The 13,657-nt window shown below is 37.0% G+C and overlaps 1 protein-coding gene across 1 annotated transcript in view; it reads left to right on the top strand.

The window, feature by feature from the left end:
- Positions 1 to 11,489, top strand: part of LOC121857732 (sodium-coupled monocarboxylate transporter 1-like) — a 41,939-nt gene extending 30,450 nt beyond the window's left edge. The window contains exons 7-12 of the mRNA XM_042353847.1: positions 766 to 984; positions 3,299 to 3,417; positions 3,890 to 4,044; positions 4,683 to 4,951; positions 6,458 to 6,558; positions 10,694 to 11,489. Coding sequence (XP_042209781.1) covers positions 766 to 984; positions 3,299 to 3,417; positions 3,890 to 4,044; positions 4,683 to 4,951; positions 6,458 to 6,558; positions 10,694 to 10,917 — 1,087 coding nt within the window. The 3' untranslated portion in view covers positions 10,918 to 11,489. The remainder of the gene's footprint in view (positions 1 to 765; positions 985 to 3,298; positions 3,418 to 3,889; positions 4,045 to 4,682; positions 4,952 to 6,457; positions 6,559 to 10,693) is intronic.
- The last annotated feature ends 2,168 nt before the right edge of the window (positions 11,490 to 13,657 follow it).

The following is a 13,657-nucleotide window of genomic DNA, read 5'->3' as shown; positions in this document are numbered from 1 at the left end:
ATAATGTACACCTACTCACACACACGCACACACAAAGCCACTCCTCCCATGTATATTTCCTTTTACTCTCTTAGGGTAAGTACACAAAGAAAGCAAATTCCGCTTGCCGGTTTCCAGCAGTCAGCGATAGTCCTTGAATGGCACGAAGCTAAAGATTATGACGTTTCAGCGGTGTGTCCTTACTGTTTTTAGTCCTTGGGTATCTGCGAGTTGCTGTCGTACAGTAAAGATATTTAGCTGTTCGTCTGATGAAGATTTTCTTTTGCTCGATAGTGCTTTTAAAAAAATCAGGAGGAAAAGAACTGGAATACATGAAATCAATTGCAGTAGAGAAAATTACAGTGAATTCCATCTTTTTACTGAGCTGAAAATGGATCCAAATAGGTTTATTTCAATATATGAGAATGTCGCCCTCGACTCGCTGGTTAAGGAACTGTGGTCGAAATGTTGAAATTCTGATAATTAATTGTCTTAATAGTACCTTAGCTTATGAAGTTTTGGTAAGTAATTATGCTAATTGATACGAGGACACTTAATCTGAAGTCAACATTTCGACTATAGATCCTTCAGTGAAATAGAAAAGTAAAAATAACTCAAACTATAGGCTAAGTTTCCAACGGAAACGCTATTAAGTATTGGGGGGGGGGGGAGCTCTAGATCCCTATACAAGAATCAATACAATAAAGTTCCGTGCTTAGTAGCTTCTAAATATTAAACCTTTCCCCTCTAAGCTCTGTTATGTAATTGCATTTTCTTATCTTTCAGGCTCCTCAGACTTTTCATTGTGGGACTGTTGTTGTTGTGGGGGTTGTTCTACCTGTCTGGCCTAGTTGCTTATGCAACTTACAGTAAGTGTGATCCGCTCACCTCAGGGAAGATAACAAAGGCTGATCAAATCATTCCATACCTGGTGATGGACAAGCTGGGTCACATGCAGGGCATGGGGGGGCTGTTTGTGGCAGCTGTGTATGGTGGCGTTCTCAGGTATGTAGTCACCAACACTCTTGGTTAAGGCGGGGTCACACGAGCACTTTTCTTGACGATTGCTTGCTAACATTGTATTGCCGTTAATACAGATGAGAATAGAGTATGAGGCTATCAGCAATTCTTTGGTGGGACATTCTTGTGGTCCCACACATTCCGATTTTCCCTAATTAACTCTTTATAAGGAAGCTTCGGGATCCCGGGTCCAGGGTAATTTTTCCACTTTGCAAGTTGACTAGGACAGTCTCACACAAAAGTTCGCTAACTCTCCCAGCCAGCTATTACTGCACTGCCTGCTTCAGATGTTTGAAACTGTCTCGGTTCCAACCAGAACATGAAACCGATACGAATGAACCTAAAGGTTCGAAGTAATAGACTCAAGTTCATACATCTAAAGCAGGCAGTGCAGCAATAGCTGGCTGGGAGAGTTAACGAACTTTTGGGTGAGACTGTAGTACCAGTAGTCATCTATGAGGTGATGAGGGGAGGGAAGTTTCCAATTTCCACATGTGGCCAATGTAAGCAAACTTTGACTTCAAATCAAGATTCAATACATAACCATTATATGTTTACTAAATTATTATTGTACTTTGCTATGATTTCTGAGGTTGGCAATAAATATCTAGCATGCTCGTTACCGAGAATTCCTCCAAAAAAATTCGAGGTTTTGTGAAATATTGCCAACGATGCAATGTCGGCAAGTAATTGCCAAGACAAGTGCTCGTTGTGATCCTGCTTTATCTTTAATGTTACTCATCTTTCCTTGTTCTTATCCTATTTACTACTACTACTTCTGACAATTAAGTTCGCAAGACAATTAAGTTCGCAAACTCGTTGCGTGGCTCAACAGGTGGCAGGGCTGTAACGAGTGTGAGTGGTGTGCGTGTGACCTTGATCCCTTCACTTACTACCCCAATTGTGTCGTCGATCTCAAGCGAGTCAGACGTGTGCAGTAGCAGCTATTGTATTAGTGTTTTTTAGTTTTGTCGCGATAATAGCAGATATTGTTTTAAAACAAAGAACGAACATCAAATTTCTCGTGAAACGGGGGAAAACTGGGGCTGGAATTCGGGACATGTTAACCCAAGTTTATGGGGTTTAATGCACTAAAGAAAACATCAGTTTACAAGTGTATTAAGTGATTTTCAGATGGAAGAGAAGACGTAACAGACGTTGACAGAGGACGATGACCAACAATGAGTAAGACTGAGGAAAACATTGAAAAAATTAGGAAAGTTGTGCGAGCTAACGGGTGATTGGTGGTGAGAAGCATTGCAGAAGAGGTACAGATTAACAGGAAAACAGTCAGAAGGTCTTGGCTTAAGATTTGAAGATGAGAAAAGTTTGTGCAAAATGGTGCCAAAAAATCTCAGTGACAAACAAAAACAAGGAGTTTAAATTTGCTCAGTCCTTTTGGAAAGAGAAGAAGCAGGAGATGACCTGCTACACTGAGTCATTACAAGTGATGAAACATGGGTACCAATACGACCCTGAAACGAAACGCCAGAGCACTCGGTGGAAAACTGCAAACTTGCCATGCCCCAAAAAGTGTCGCAAGTCAAGTCGAAAGTGAAGACAATGCTCATCACTTTTTTTCGATTCTAAGGGTGTAGTTCACAAGGGAATTGTTCCCCCAGGGCAGGGTGTGAACCAGTTTTACTATCCTGACGTGCTTAAAAGATTCAGAGAAAAGGTTAGACGAAAACGCCCAGAAATTTTTGCTGGAAACAAATGGATCTTGCATCATGACATGCCCCAGCACACACGGTATTGGTTGTGCGGAAGTTTTGTGCCGAGAAACAAATTACTTAGTCACCTGATCTGGCCCCGTGTGACTTTTTGCTATTTCCTTCGCTGAAAAAACACATCAAGGGGATGCATTTTCAAGACGTGGATAACAGAGTAGCACGTCGGCAGCTGTAAAAGCTACTCCAGACAGTGAGTTCCAGAAATGTTTTCCAGGTTGTGGAAGAAACGCTGGCGTTCGTGTATGGCATCACAAGGGGAATACTTTGAAGGGGACCACAGCGCCTATCCTAAGAAAGGTACATACAGGCTCCTGTCGCCTGAGTTTGCGAACTTACTTGTCACACCTTGTATATATATATATTAGTGCAGGAGGCAATGATATTGGCTGGTATAGGAGAGAGAGGAGCACCAAGAAAAGTATAAAGCTGATTTAGAGCCTAGAGGCTGTTGGGAGGAAGGAGGGGGTCACAAGGCTTGCCCACATGGTACGTGATAGTTCTACATCATTATAGAATTATGGTTTAGTGGAGCAGAATACTTAAGCTTAATTTCCTGCTTCCGGCAGTTCCATGTCGTCTCAGGCCAACTCAATTGCTTGTATCATATGGGAAGACTTCCTGAAGGATCAACCATACTTCAAGACCTTCAGCAACACTGCCGCCACCAACACTGTCAAGTTGCTCTGTAGGTATTTACTCTCTTCTGCCACTTGTCGTGTGCTTGTTTTGTTCTATATTTTATGTGTGATGTTCTCACACACACATTTTTAAGGAGTAAATTAATCTTACACCTCACACACACATCTTTCTGGGCTCAAAGTAAAGTGTACAGAGCAGGTTTGAGCACAAGAAGCTTAACTCCTTAACTACAGTACTGTATGTCACTTTTATTATTTGGCTAACGCCAGATAATTTTACTCAACACAGAGAGACCCCTAGTATCCAAGGGGTTAATAATATGTTTGGGAACATAGTTACACAGCTTGATTTACAAACACACACACACACACAAAATAAATAAATAAATACTGAATGTATACCTCTCAGCTGAACTTCCTTACAGAAGACAGGAACATGACATCAAAATTACACAATAGACAGTTTGTAAACGAGCAAGAGACAATTATTTTCAAGTTATTTTACTGTAATCAACACAGCTGCAGTCACAGGGATACTGTCAGTGGGTTGTGGTTTGCTGTCAGGACAACTGGGCTCGCTGTTTAACGTGGCGTACAGCATCAACGGTGCCCTGAAGGGACCGCTAGATGGTGTCTTCCTTACTGGAATTCTTGTGCCTTGGGCCAACAAGAAGGTAATTATTGTACAATTGTATCACAGCATAAATTTTCTTTAATTATCCTATTTAGACCACTGAGAACAAGTACTGGGGCCACATTTACTGAGAGATATTAGGTCAGTGGAAAAGTCCAATGCAAGGTGGCTAAGGTAATCATAGAGTCAAGACTGGATAACACCCGTCTCATATCTGTCCTGGGCTGGGTATTAAATCCAGGACACAGTTGTACAGTTGCGGAAATGTGTTCCTATGCCCCCTGTGGTAACCCGCGTCTCCAAAGAATCAAATCCGTTGTTACATGACCAATACCCATTCAGGGGATGTAGGAACACATTTCCTCAGCTGTGGTGGTGTTGGTGTGCGGATTAGTGGATGTCATGTTTATGACCTGACTTCATGTTCAGTAAGGTCACCCAGTGTACTTAAGCCTCTCTCTGTCCATGTAATTCAGTTGCCTCTGAAGATGTCTTGAATAAAGACGAAAGCTAAGGTGCTCCATTGTTTCCCCTTTCCCTGTGTGATTTTATCAAGATTTATCTTATCCATGTCTTCATTGTGGATCTACATGAAATATATACATATGTGTGTGTGTGTGTGTGTGTGTGTGTGTTTTGTACTTGCATAAGTATTTACAATAATGTATAATCTTTCAGGGTGCATTAGCTGGGCTGATCATATCATCTACTTTCAACATGTGGCTGGTGATTGGCAAGTTTATCCAAGGTGGTGGCACACCTCCATACCTTCCTCTCTCTACTGAAGGTTGCCTTGTAAATGGCTCACATCCTTTACTTATCAACAGTACTACAGCCTACAGCTTCCCTAACTCTCCCACCACCACAGTTCCTTCATCCTACACCTCTACAGGCATCAATCCTGTCGCCAGCACTCATAACCCTCAAATTGAAGCAATAGATGTCAGGTTAGTTCTGATCTCTAGTGTGATTGACATAAATGTTTGATTATATATATTTATACATATATATATATATATATATATATATATATATATATATATATATATATATATATATATATATATATATATATATATATATATATATATATATATATATATATATATATATATGCAAGTATATCACTGTAGGTATCGTGATCTAATATATGCTATAATACAATAAAGAATATATACGAAGTTCCCAAGCGCTTTCGTATATTACATCTTCAGGGGTGAGTACAGAATAGGTAACACTTTTAAGTTCAGTATTTATAGAAAACCTACTACCTTAATGTGTGTTCATACATTCATTATTATTCTGCCCACCATAATAGAGTCAAACAGTCAGTATTTTCAACAATGTTTTTACGTGCTTTGAGAATTTGCAGTCCGAAATTCATTGATGAGGAATATAAATATATCTATAATATTGGCTCAAACCTTAAATACCCTAGATCTTTCATAGACAAATGCCTAAACATTACTAAGAAAACTTTTTATAGAACTGATCCCAAGCCCACCCATGACCATAAGAATATCTTAATATTACCATTTCACAAAAATTTCTCACACATTCCTTTACAACTAAAAACCTGGAACGTCAATGTGGCATTTAAAAACTCATGCACTGTTAAACAAATGTTAATCAAGAACTCCCCCAACAACACAATTGGTTGCATTTATAAAGTTCCTTGCAAGGAATGTAATATGTTTTACTTAGGCCAGACAGGTAAAGATCTTGTAACTAGACTTAAACAACATAAATATAGTGTTAGGACAGGCCAGGAATCCAATGCTCTGTTTGTTCATTTGAGGGATAACAAGCATTGCATTGACTGGGATAATGCCTCCTCAATATTACCTTGTAATTCAATTGATAGTAGGAACATCATAGAATCTAGTCTCATTAAACATACCGAAGCATTCAACATGAATTTGAGTAATGGCATGTACAAACTGGACAATTTTGTAATTAAGAAGATTTGTAACCAGGTGAGAAGGTTGGGTCACCTTACCCTCTGACCTGACTACCGACCGTTGGGGTGCTATTTAAAGATTAGTAGGGTCATTACCTAATACCTGACCATTGTGGACCTGGTCTCACCCTCCTCTGTATATATACACCTTGTTTTGTACTTTTCTTTAGTCTGTACTCACCCCTGAAGATGTGAATTACACAAAAGTGCTTGGGAACTTCATGTTTTCTTCTTTCCTTGTGGTTATCAGCATATACTTAGATCACGCGCACCTACAGTGATTTACTTATATATATATATATATATATATATATATATATATATATATATATATATATATATATATATATATATATATATATATATATATATATATATATAGTTATGACAGTGTGTAGTAAAGCAGACAAGGCAAATTGAGAACTGTTACCAGAAAGCTTTATTTTCAAATTTCACTTTGTGTCATATGCTGATCATAAGTACCCCTCAACAGTTCTACCAGCCACACCATCTATGACATCTCCTACTGCTACAGTGGCATTATGGGTGTCATCATCACCATGGTGATCAGCAGCCTTGTCTCTCTCTGTACAGGTATGTCATGCCTAGTAGGCCTTACTTTTGAAACAATTCAAGACTTCTTACTACAGTATTTGCAACTATTTATGCTTTTTCTCAATATAAAAAGGAGACAAAAATGTCCTATCTTACCCTTCGTGCTGTAGCTCACAATGCCCTATATTTAAGCATAAATTGATTTACATAATACAATAGAGGATTATATATTTAGCTTCATTCTATTACTGTACAGTATTAGTTACTCGTGCTTAGAATGAAACAGTAATAGAAAGCTTTGAAGGCAAATACAAAATAATGCAAATAAGAAAGAAGGCTAAATATTGTTTGAAATAACACAAATTTTAAATGACTGACTGTTCTTCAACTCATAAGTAGTTTGTGCAGTTATATGTAACTTTAACAATTCATACCCAACAAAGTACTCAAACAAATGTCATCAATGATTTATTCTTTCAGTTCCATCTCATTTTCATCCACTTGACATTATATACAGTTCTTTGGTGTCTGATATTTTTAACTTTGCAGCACTGTAATAATTAAGTTCTTATCCAGCTTGCTGAACTCTAGTACTTTTTACTTTTATCCTCTTCACCACTGATCGGCTCGTTAGCCGCTTGGGCGATCGGTCACATCTCTGTTACTTTTCTTTTTACTTTTATCCTCTTCACCACTGATCAGCTCTTTAACCGCTTGGACGATCGATTACGTCTCTCTTATGCACTGTTGGCAAGTACTGGGCATGCACCAGCTCCTGAATGTACAGTACCTGAACCTGCTCCAGTGTTGGTCAAGTCTGGCCTTGAAAGAGCTCACGCTTGGTGCCGTCACAACACTTTCTGGTAGATTGTTCCAAGAGTTCACAACTCTCACTCCGAAAACGTTTGCCCTCACAGTTTTCTTGACCTGCGGCTTCTTCAATTTTGGTCATGGAATTTTCCACAGCATGGCACAAGATTAGCCGACTGGGATTTGGTGTGCGGTTATTATTGATTATAATAAGACTGAAACTTTTTATTTTTTTACTCTCCAAAATTCTGACCAACTTCCGGAAGTCGTGTTAGATGGTCTGGATCCGCCACTGCCGTACAGTGGTCCCTCGGTTAACAAACACAATTCGTTCCACAGAGTCGTTCGTTAACCGAATCCATTGTTTCAATGGGATATTGGGTAATTGGTTCCAGCTCACAGAAAAGTGCATACAAAGTAAAAAAATGCAGTAAAGTGCACTTACTTTGAGGTGTGTATGTAGAAGTTTCCTGGTTGATGATGATGATGGGAATTAGAAGTGGACATGGAGAAGGTAGAAGAGAAGGAAGTGGGGATGGAGGAGAAATCACCTTTCAGGGGACCCATGCTTGATGCAGAATTTCACCAATAAAATTTTAAGTTCACTAGGTGTAATTCAAGATTATTTTATTTAAATCAACACTGCACTTTGCTATATATTATCAATATGTTAACTAAATTTCAGAATGACCAATAATTTTAATGTAAAAATGCAAAAATATTCAAGACGCCAACAAAATCGATGTTCACTCCACTGTAAACAAAGCCAAACTGACGCCTGGTGGGTGAGTCAAGTGGCTGATGGGCGCACAAAAAACTAGTTCCCTCTACTGCATATATTATCAATATGTTTACTAAATTTTAAAATGACTAATAATTTTAATATAAAAAATGCAAAAATATTAAAAAGCACAACTTTCTTGATACTTACTCCACTGGAAACGAATGTAAACATAGAACAGATTACTGAATTGGCAGACTAGCCCATCAGCTGATGCTCACAACAAAACGTGTTTGTTGGAAGGATTTCGTTAATCGAAGTTTTGTTCGTTAACCGAATTGATCCTTATGGGAGGTAATTCATTAACCGAAATTTCGTTAATCGAACCGTTCGTTAACCGAGAGACCACTGTACTGTATTGTATATTAAGGATACAGGTATTAATAAGCACAGATTATTACAGTAACACATCTTTACAGTACTAATTAGTGAAAAAAAAATAAATATTGTATCATGAATGAGGCAACTTTACTTTTATCCTCTTCACCGCTGATCGGCTCGTTAGCCGCTTGGGGGATCGGTCACGTCTCTGTTACTTTTCTTTTTCTTTTATCAACTTCTAATTGTGTTAGAGAGATTAATTTGATACCATAATGATCTTGAATAAATAATCGGAGATGTTTCCAGTATGATATCCTAAAACAAAATATTTTGACATGGTATGGCGATTCTATTCATTTATAAAAAAAAAAAAAAACTAAGAAATATTGATGATACCAAAGTCAATAAAATCAGTTCTAATTTAGTTAGACATAATTTTTTACCCAAATAATCCTGAATACTTTATCTAAAAGTTTCGTTAAATAAAACCTTATTTTATGGCATATACCTGGTAAGACACCCCCATTTTAGCAGGGAGTATTTTGGAAACTTTTGTGTGGATTTGCTCCTGTAGCCATAGTTTTCTTAAATAATATATACAGTACCAGTAAATGTGAGGAATATATAAAAATAATACCAATAAATAATTTACCCCAAAAAATACTTTATTGTCAAACCAGTCAATAAAAGCCAAATGAAAGTTTAACAGTCAACATTAGCAAATACAGTACTTTCTGGTTCAGCATAGCAATGCAGACGCCACCTCTGCCAATTCCCTAGCAACGCTACCCCCCCCCCTCCCCACACACACGTCCCGCCTCCTCCCGCTCCTCCAGCGAGGCAGCTAACTTGTGTACGAAGAAATATACTCCCTTTATGAGTCTGCCCTTAGGACAATAATTTATTTTACTTTTTTCACAATATGTATGTAGGATGGTGTGTGCATGTAACTGAGTAAAAATAAATGAAGAAAGTTGCATATATCTACCCAAAAATACGAAATGAAAAACAACCATAACACCAGTAGCCTGATGGTTATAGTGATGAGTCTAACCTGGCTACAATTCTGCCAGCAATATTAACAGACACAAATGTGAAAAGAAAGTTAGATGTAAATCTTCATTTGTATCAGGTATTTGAAAATTTAAAAATAAATGTTGCAGGTATGGCATAGTAACAATTCAGGAATGGCTACTGCATAGCTACCTTTGAAGAGTTGGGTGTCTGCTGTACGGACGTTAATCGACTCGGGTTATTTTTCACACTTAACAGGAAAATTTCCGCGAGTCTAAATGATGTAATTCACAGGAGCTATATCTATTTATGCAAACACCACTGTACACGTACAATATTGTTCATACTGTAAACAAAATAATGTATACTGCTCTACTACTATACTGTATATACTGTACCCACTAGCAGACACTGTTCATGCAGCTGACTGTAATGCTTAACTGTAGTCACATCTTAATACTTGTGATGGAGGTTGGGTGGGAGATTATTAAGTCCTGTTACTGACCTGACCTGATGCAATATCAGGTCACCCATTGTTAGGGTGGGGGATTAGTGTGTCTCATGATCTGAAGATATCTTGAATAAAGATAAATGGTAAGGTGCTCCAGTGTTTCCCACTTACTGAATGTACAGTATAGTATATTGTACAAGTACATAAATGTAATCACTTTTTACATTCTTAACGATACTTTAATACTGTATTCGTCACTGATTTTGCTCTGGTACAATAATGTACAGCACTGCACAACACAAATTGTACACAAAAGCAGCAGCTAGCAAGGGAATAACCTTCTACAATGGCAGCAGAATATGAACTCGGTGATCCAAGCACCTGAGCCACCCATGCGCCTGACATGTGGGGATGGGTTGGAGCATGATGCAATCTTTTGGAATGCCCTGAAAATTTATTCTCAGACCCAGAAATAAAAATGTGTTAAGATTTTTCAGAATTTTCCTTGGAATTTTCAGAAAATGCACCTGATTTTCAACCTCAGAATTTGTTCCCAAACCTGGAATTCCGAGAATTTTCCACAAAAAATCCAAACAAATTTCAATTCTGGCTATTGGAGAGTTCCAGGTTTGAGGGATTCTGGCTAACGGAGATAATACTTATAATATTATTACTGCACAGGTATAAAATATTGATAAAAGCTTGGAGAGAGCAGTTTGTTCTTTTTATTATTTGTGTTTCAGTTTTATAATACAGGACTGTGATGGTAAATGATTCATTGGATCATGTCTTTGCAGGCCCTGTTGCTCCAAAGAATGTAAACAAGAAATTGGTAAACTTGACGTGTGCCAGACTGCATCATCAACTGTGGCAACTCTTGCCCAATCATGACTCTTATAGCAATGACATGGAGGATAAAGTTGCACCTAACTTGACCACATCAGCCAGCACTGGTCTTGATGATGTTCAACAGCTGACCAAAAAACAAACTGGAAGCAGAGAAGATTACCCCAACCTGTGACACTCAAGTAGTGATAATAATCCCAAGATCTAAGGACTACTGTACACAACACTTGACACTCACAGAATGACAGTAACCACAAGATTCATTTTCTGTAATCTGGTTGGTAATGATACTGAGATAATACAAGGACTAATCCAAGTTGGTAATACTCTTGTAGTAACTGAAATAGAGATTCAGGTACCAATGAAATTAAATGCACTTAAGTAATGATGAAAACTCACAGATCCAGGGACTGTATACCATTTGATAACACTTATGGCATGACAAGTGATGTGGACATTTAAAGATCCTTAACTGCTTGAGGACTGTTAATCTGCTGAGGCATTTAATGGTAATGGTGACCTGAAACTCAAGAGATTGTGTAGTGTTGTAAGACAACAGTACAAATTGCCCTCATTACTGTTTTATCTTTGGCCTTACTGTTGCATGTGAATAAACAGTAATTGTGCCTTTTTATAGTAGTACACTTAAGGACAGATTGCATTTCACATAGTATAATAAGCATTATTTTTATGTACTTTGATATACAATTTTGAACTCTTGCACACTAAATGGATTCAGGAAACTGTTGTATATATATATATATATATATATATATATATATATATATATATATATATATATATATATATATATATATATATATATATATATATATATATATATATATAGATAGATAGATAGATATATATAGATATATATATATATATATAGTGACCTGAGTTGAAATTTGGGATTAACGAACTGCCAGGATCTTCAATTCGGTTAACGAACAAAAATTCGGTTAACGAATTTCTTACGAACCGACCTCAACATGTTTTCACTTGCACTGGCCGGGCAACCAGCTTTAGTATCAGTCCGCCAATACATTAATCGGTTCTAGGGCTTAAATTCCTAACTATTTTAGTAAATATCAAGAAGTTTATACTATTCAAAAATTTTAAAAGTTTAATATTCAATTTTTTAGTCATTTTAACAATCATTGAACATAATTGAAGGTAAAGTTACTAGTTTAAAGCGCAGCATCCAGCCTCTTAACACAGCAAACAGGCGTTAGTCTCTCTGTTTTCACTGGAGGTAACATCTTGCTTGAGACTCTCTTCAACTTAATGCTTTTTTTCTGTGTTTCCAAGCAAATTATGGGTCATTTTGAAATATATTTTACATATTGACAATATATAATGCAGTACAGTGTTGATTTAAAGAAAATAATCTTGAAATACACCAAGAGAACTAAAATTTTATGGGTGAAATGGTGCCATGGGGTGACTTCTCTTCCACCCCAATGCCTTCTCTTCTTCCTTCTCCTCCACCCCCATTGTAATTCCCATCATCATCATCATCATCATCATCATCATCCAGGAGCCTTCTACACTTACATACACCTCCAAAAGTAAGTGAGAACTTTTCTACCATTTTGTTGAATTTAGGAAATTACCGGTGAGCTGGAACCAATTACCCAAAACCCATTGAAACAATGGTTTCGGTTAACGAACTTTTAGGTTAACGAGCGACCGCTTTACTGGAGCAGTTGAGTTAGATTAACCGAGATCCTAACATATATATATATATATATATATATATATATATATATATATATATATTTATATATATATATATATATATATATATATATATATATATATATATATATATATATATATATATATATATATATATATAGATGATAGATGAATAGATGATATATATATATATATATATATATATATATATATATATATATATATATATATATATAGATATAGATATAGATATAGTATAGATATGATAGATATAGATATGAATATATGAATATATATATAGATATGAATATATATATATGTATATATAGATATAGATATATATATATACAAGGAAATGCTGTTCTGAAAACATCATATAACTAGCTATATAAAACATTACAATATGTTAATTTCATTTACCTTTGGTAGATGACATTCCATAGCGTTTCTTAGCGCCACAAACACCCGTCACTAGCCGAGAATTCTCGATGCCCATATGACTTGGCTTAACAGCAGCAGCTTGTATTTCTACCACGGATGACATTACTACAGGATCGTTGCTGCACAAACCATAGTTACTGCCTCCTCCAAGATTTGTATCTTTTGCCACTCTCATGTGATGATTTAGAAGTTGCATCAACATTATATTTCAAAAAATGCAATGAGTTTGTCCTTAGCCTTTGTTTTGTCGAAACTGTTTGCTTTTTAACACCATATGAATCACAAACTCTAGACACGAAGCACCAGCCTCTAACTTCCTATAAGTTCCAGTTTCTGGTTCACAGAAAAGGGTCACATACTTCCTCTTAAGCGTTTTACTCCCCTTGAAGACATGATGTAAAAATACAAGGCTGAAAGATGCCTAATCACTGAAATATCAACGAAAAGTGCAGGGCATCACAACACTGATACTCAAATATGGTGCGAGGCCAACAATGACTGGCGTGACTCCCGAGGCGCTGAGGCAGCTGCGTGACCCATCTATCGGACAATCCCAGAACCATAAATTTGGTATGGACTCGTCTATAACCCTCCCTCGTTTATAGGTGGCCCTGATTTTTTTCCCAAAAATAGTTAATTTATGATATTCATTGTTTTTATAGATGGAAGCCCAAGTTTTTGAGGTATTGGAACAACAAAACCTTCAGTAAATCACTCTCGTCCTATAAACTGAGGCTCGCCGTGCCTGAAACACCGAGTGCGAAGGCAAATTG

The sequence above is a fragment of the Homarus americanus genome, unplaced genomic scaffold (assembly GCF_018991925.1).
Source record: "Homarus americanus isolate GMGI-L3 unplaced genomic scaffold, GMGI_Hamer_2.0 scaffold16712, whole genome shotgun sequence".
In the NCBI taxonomy this organism is placed as follows: domain Eukaryota; kingdom Metazoa; phylum Arthropoda; class Malacostraca; order Decapoda; family Nephropidae; genus Homarus; species Homarus americanus.
This window is presented reverse-complemented; position numbering and strand designations above follow the sequence as displayed.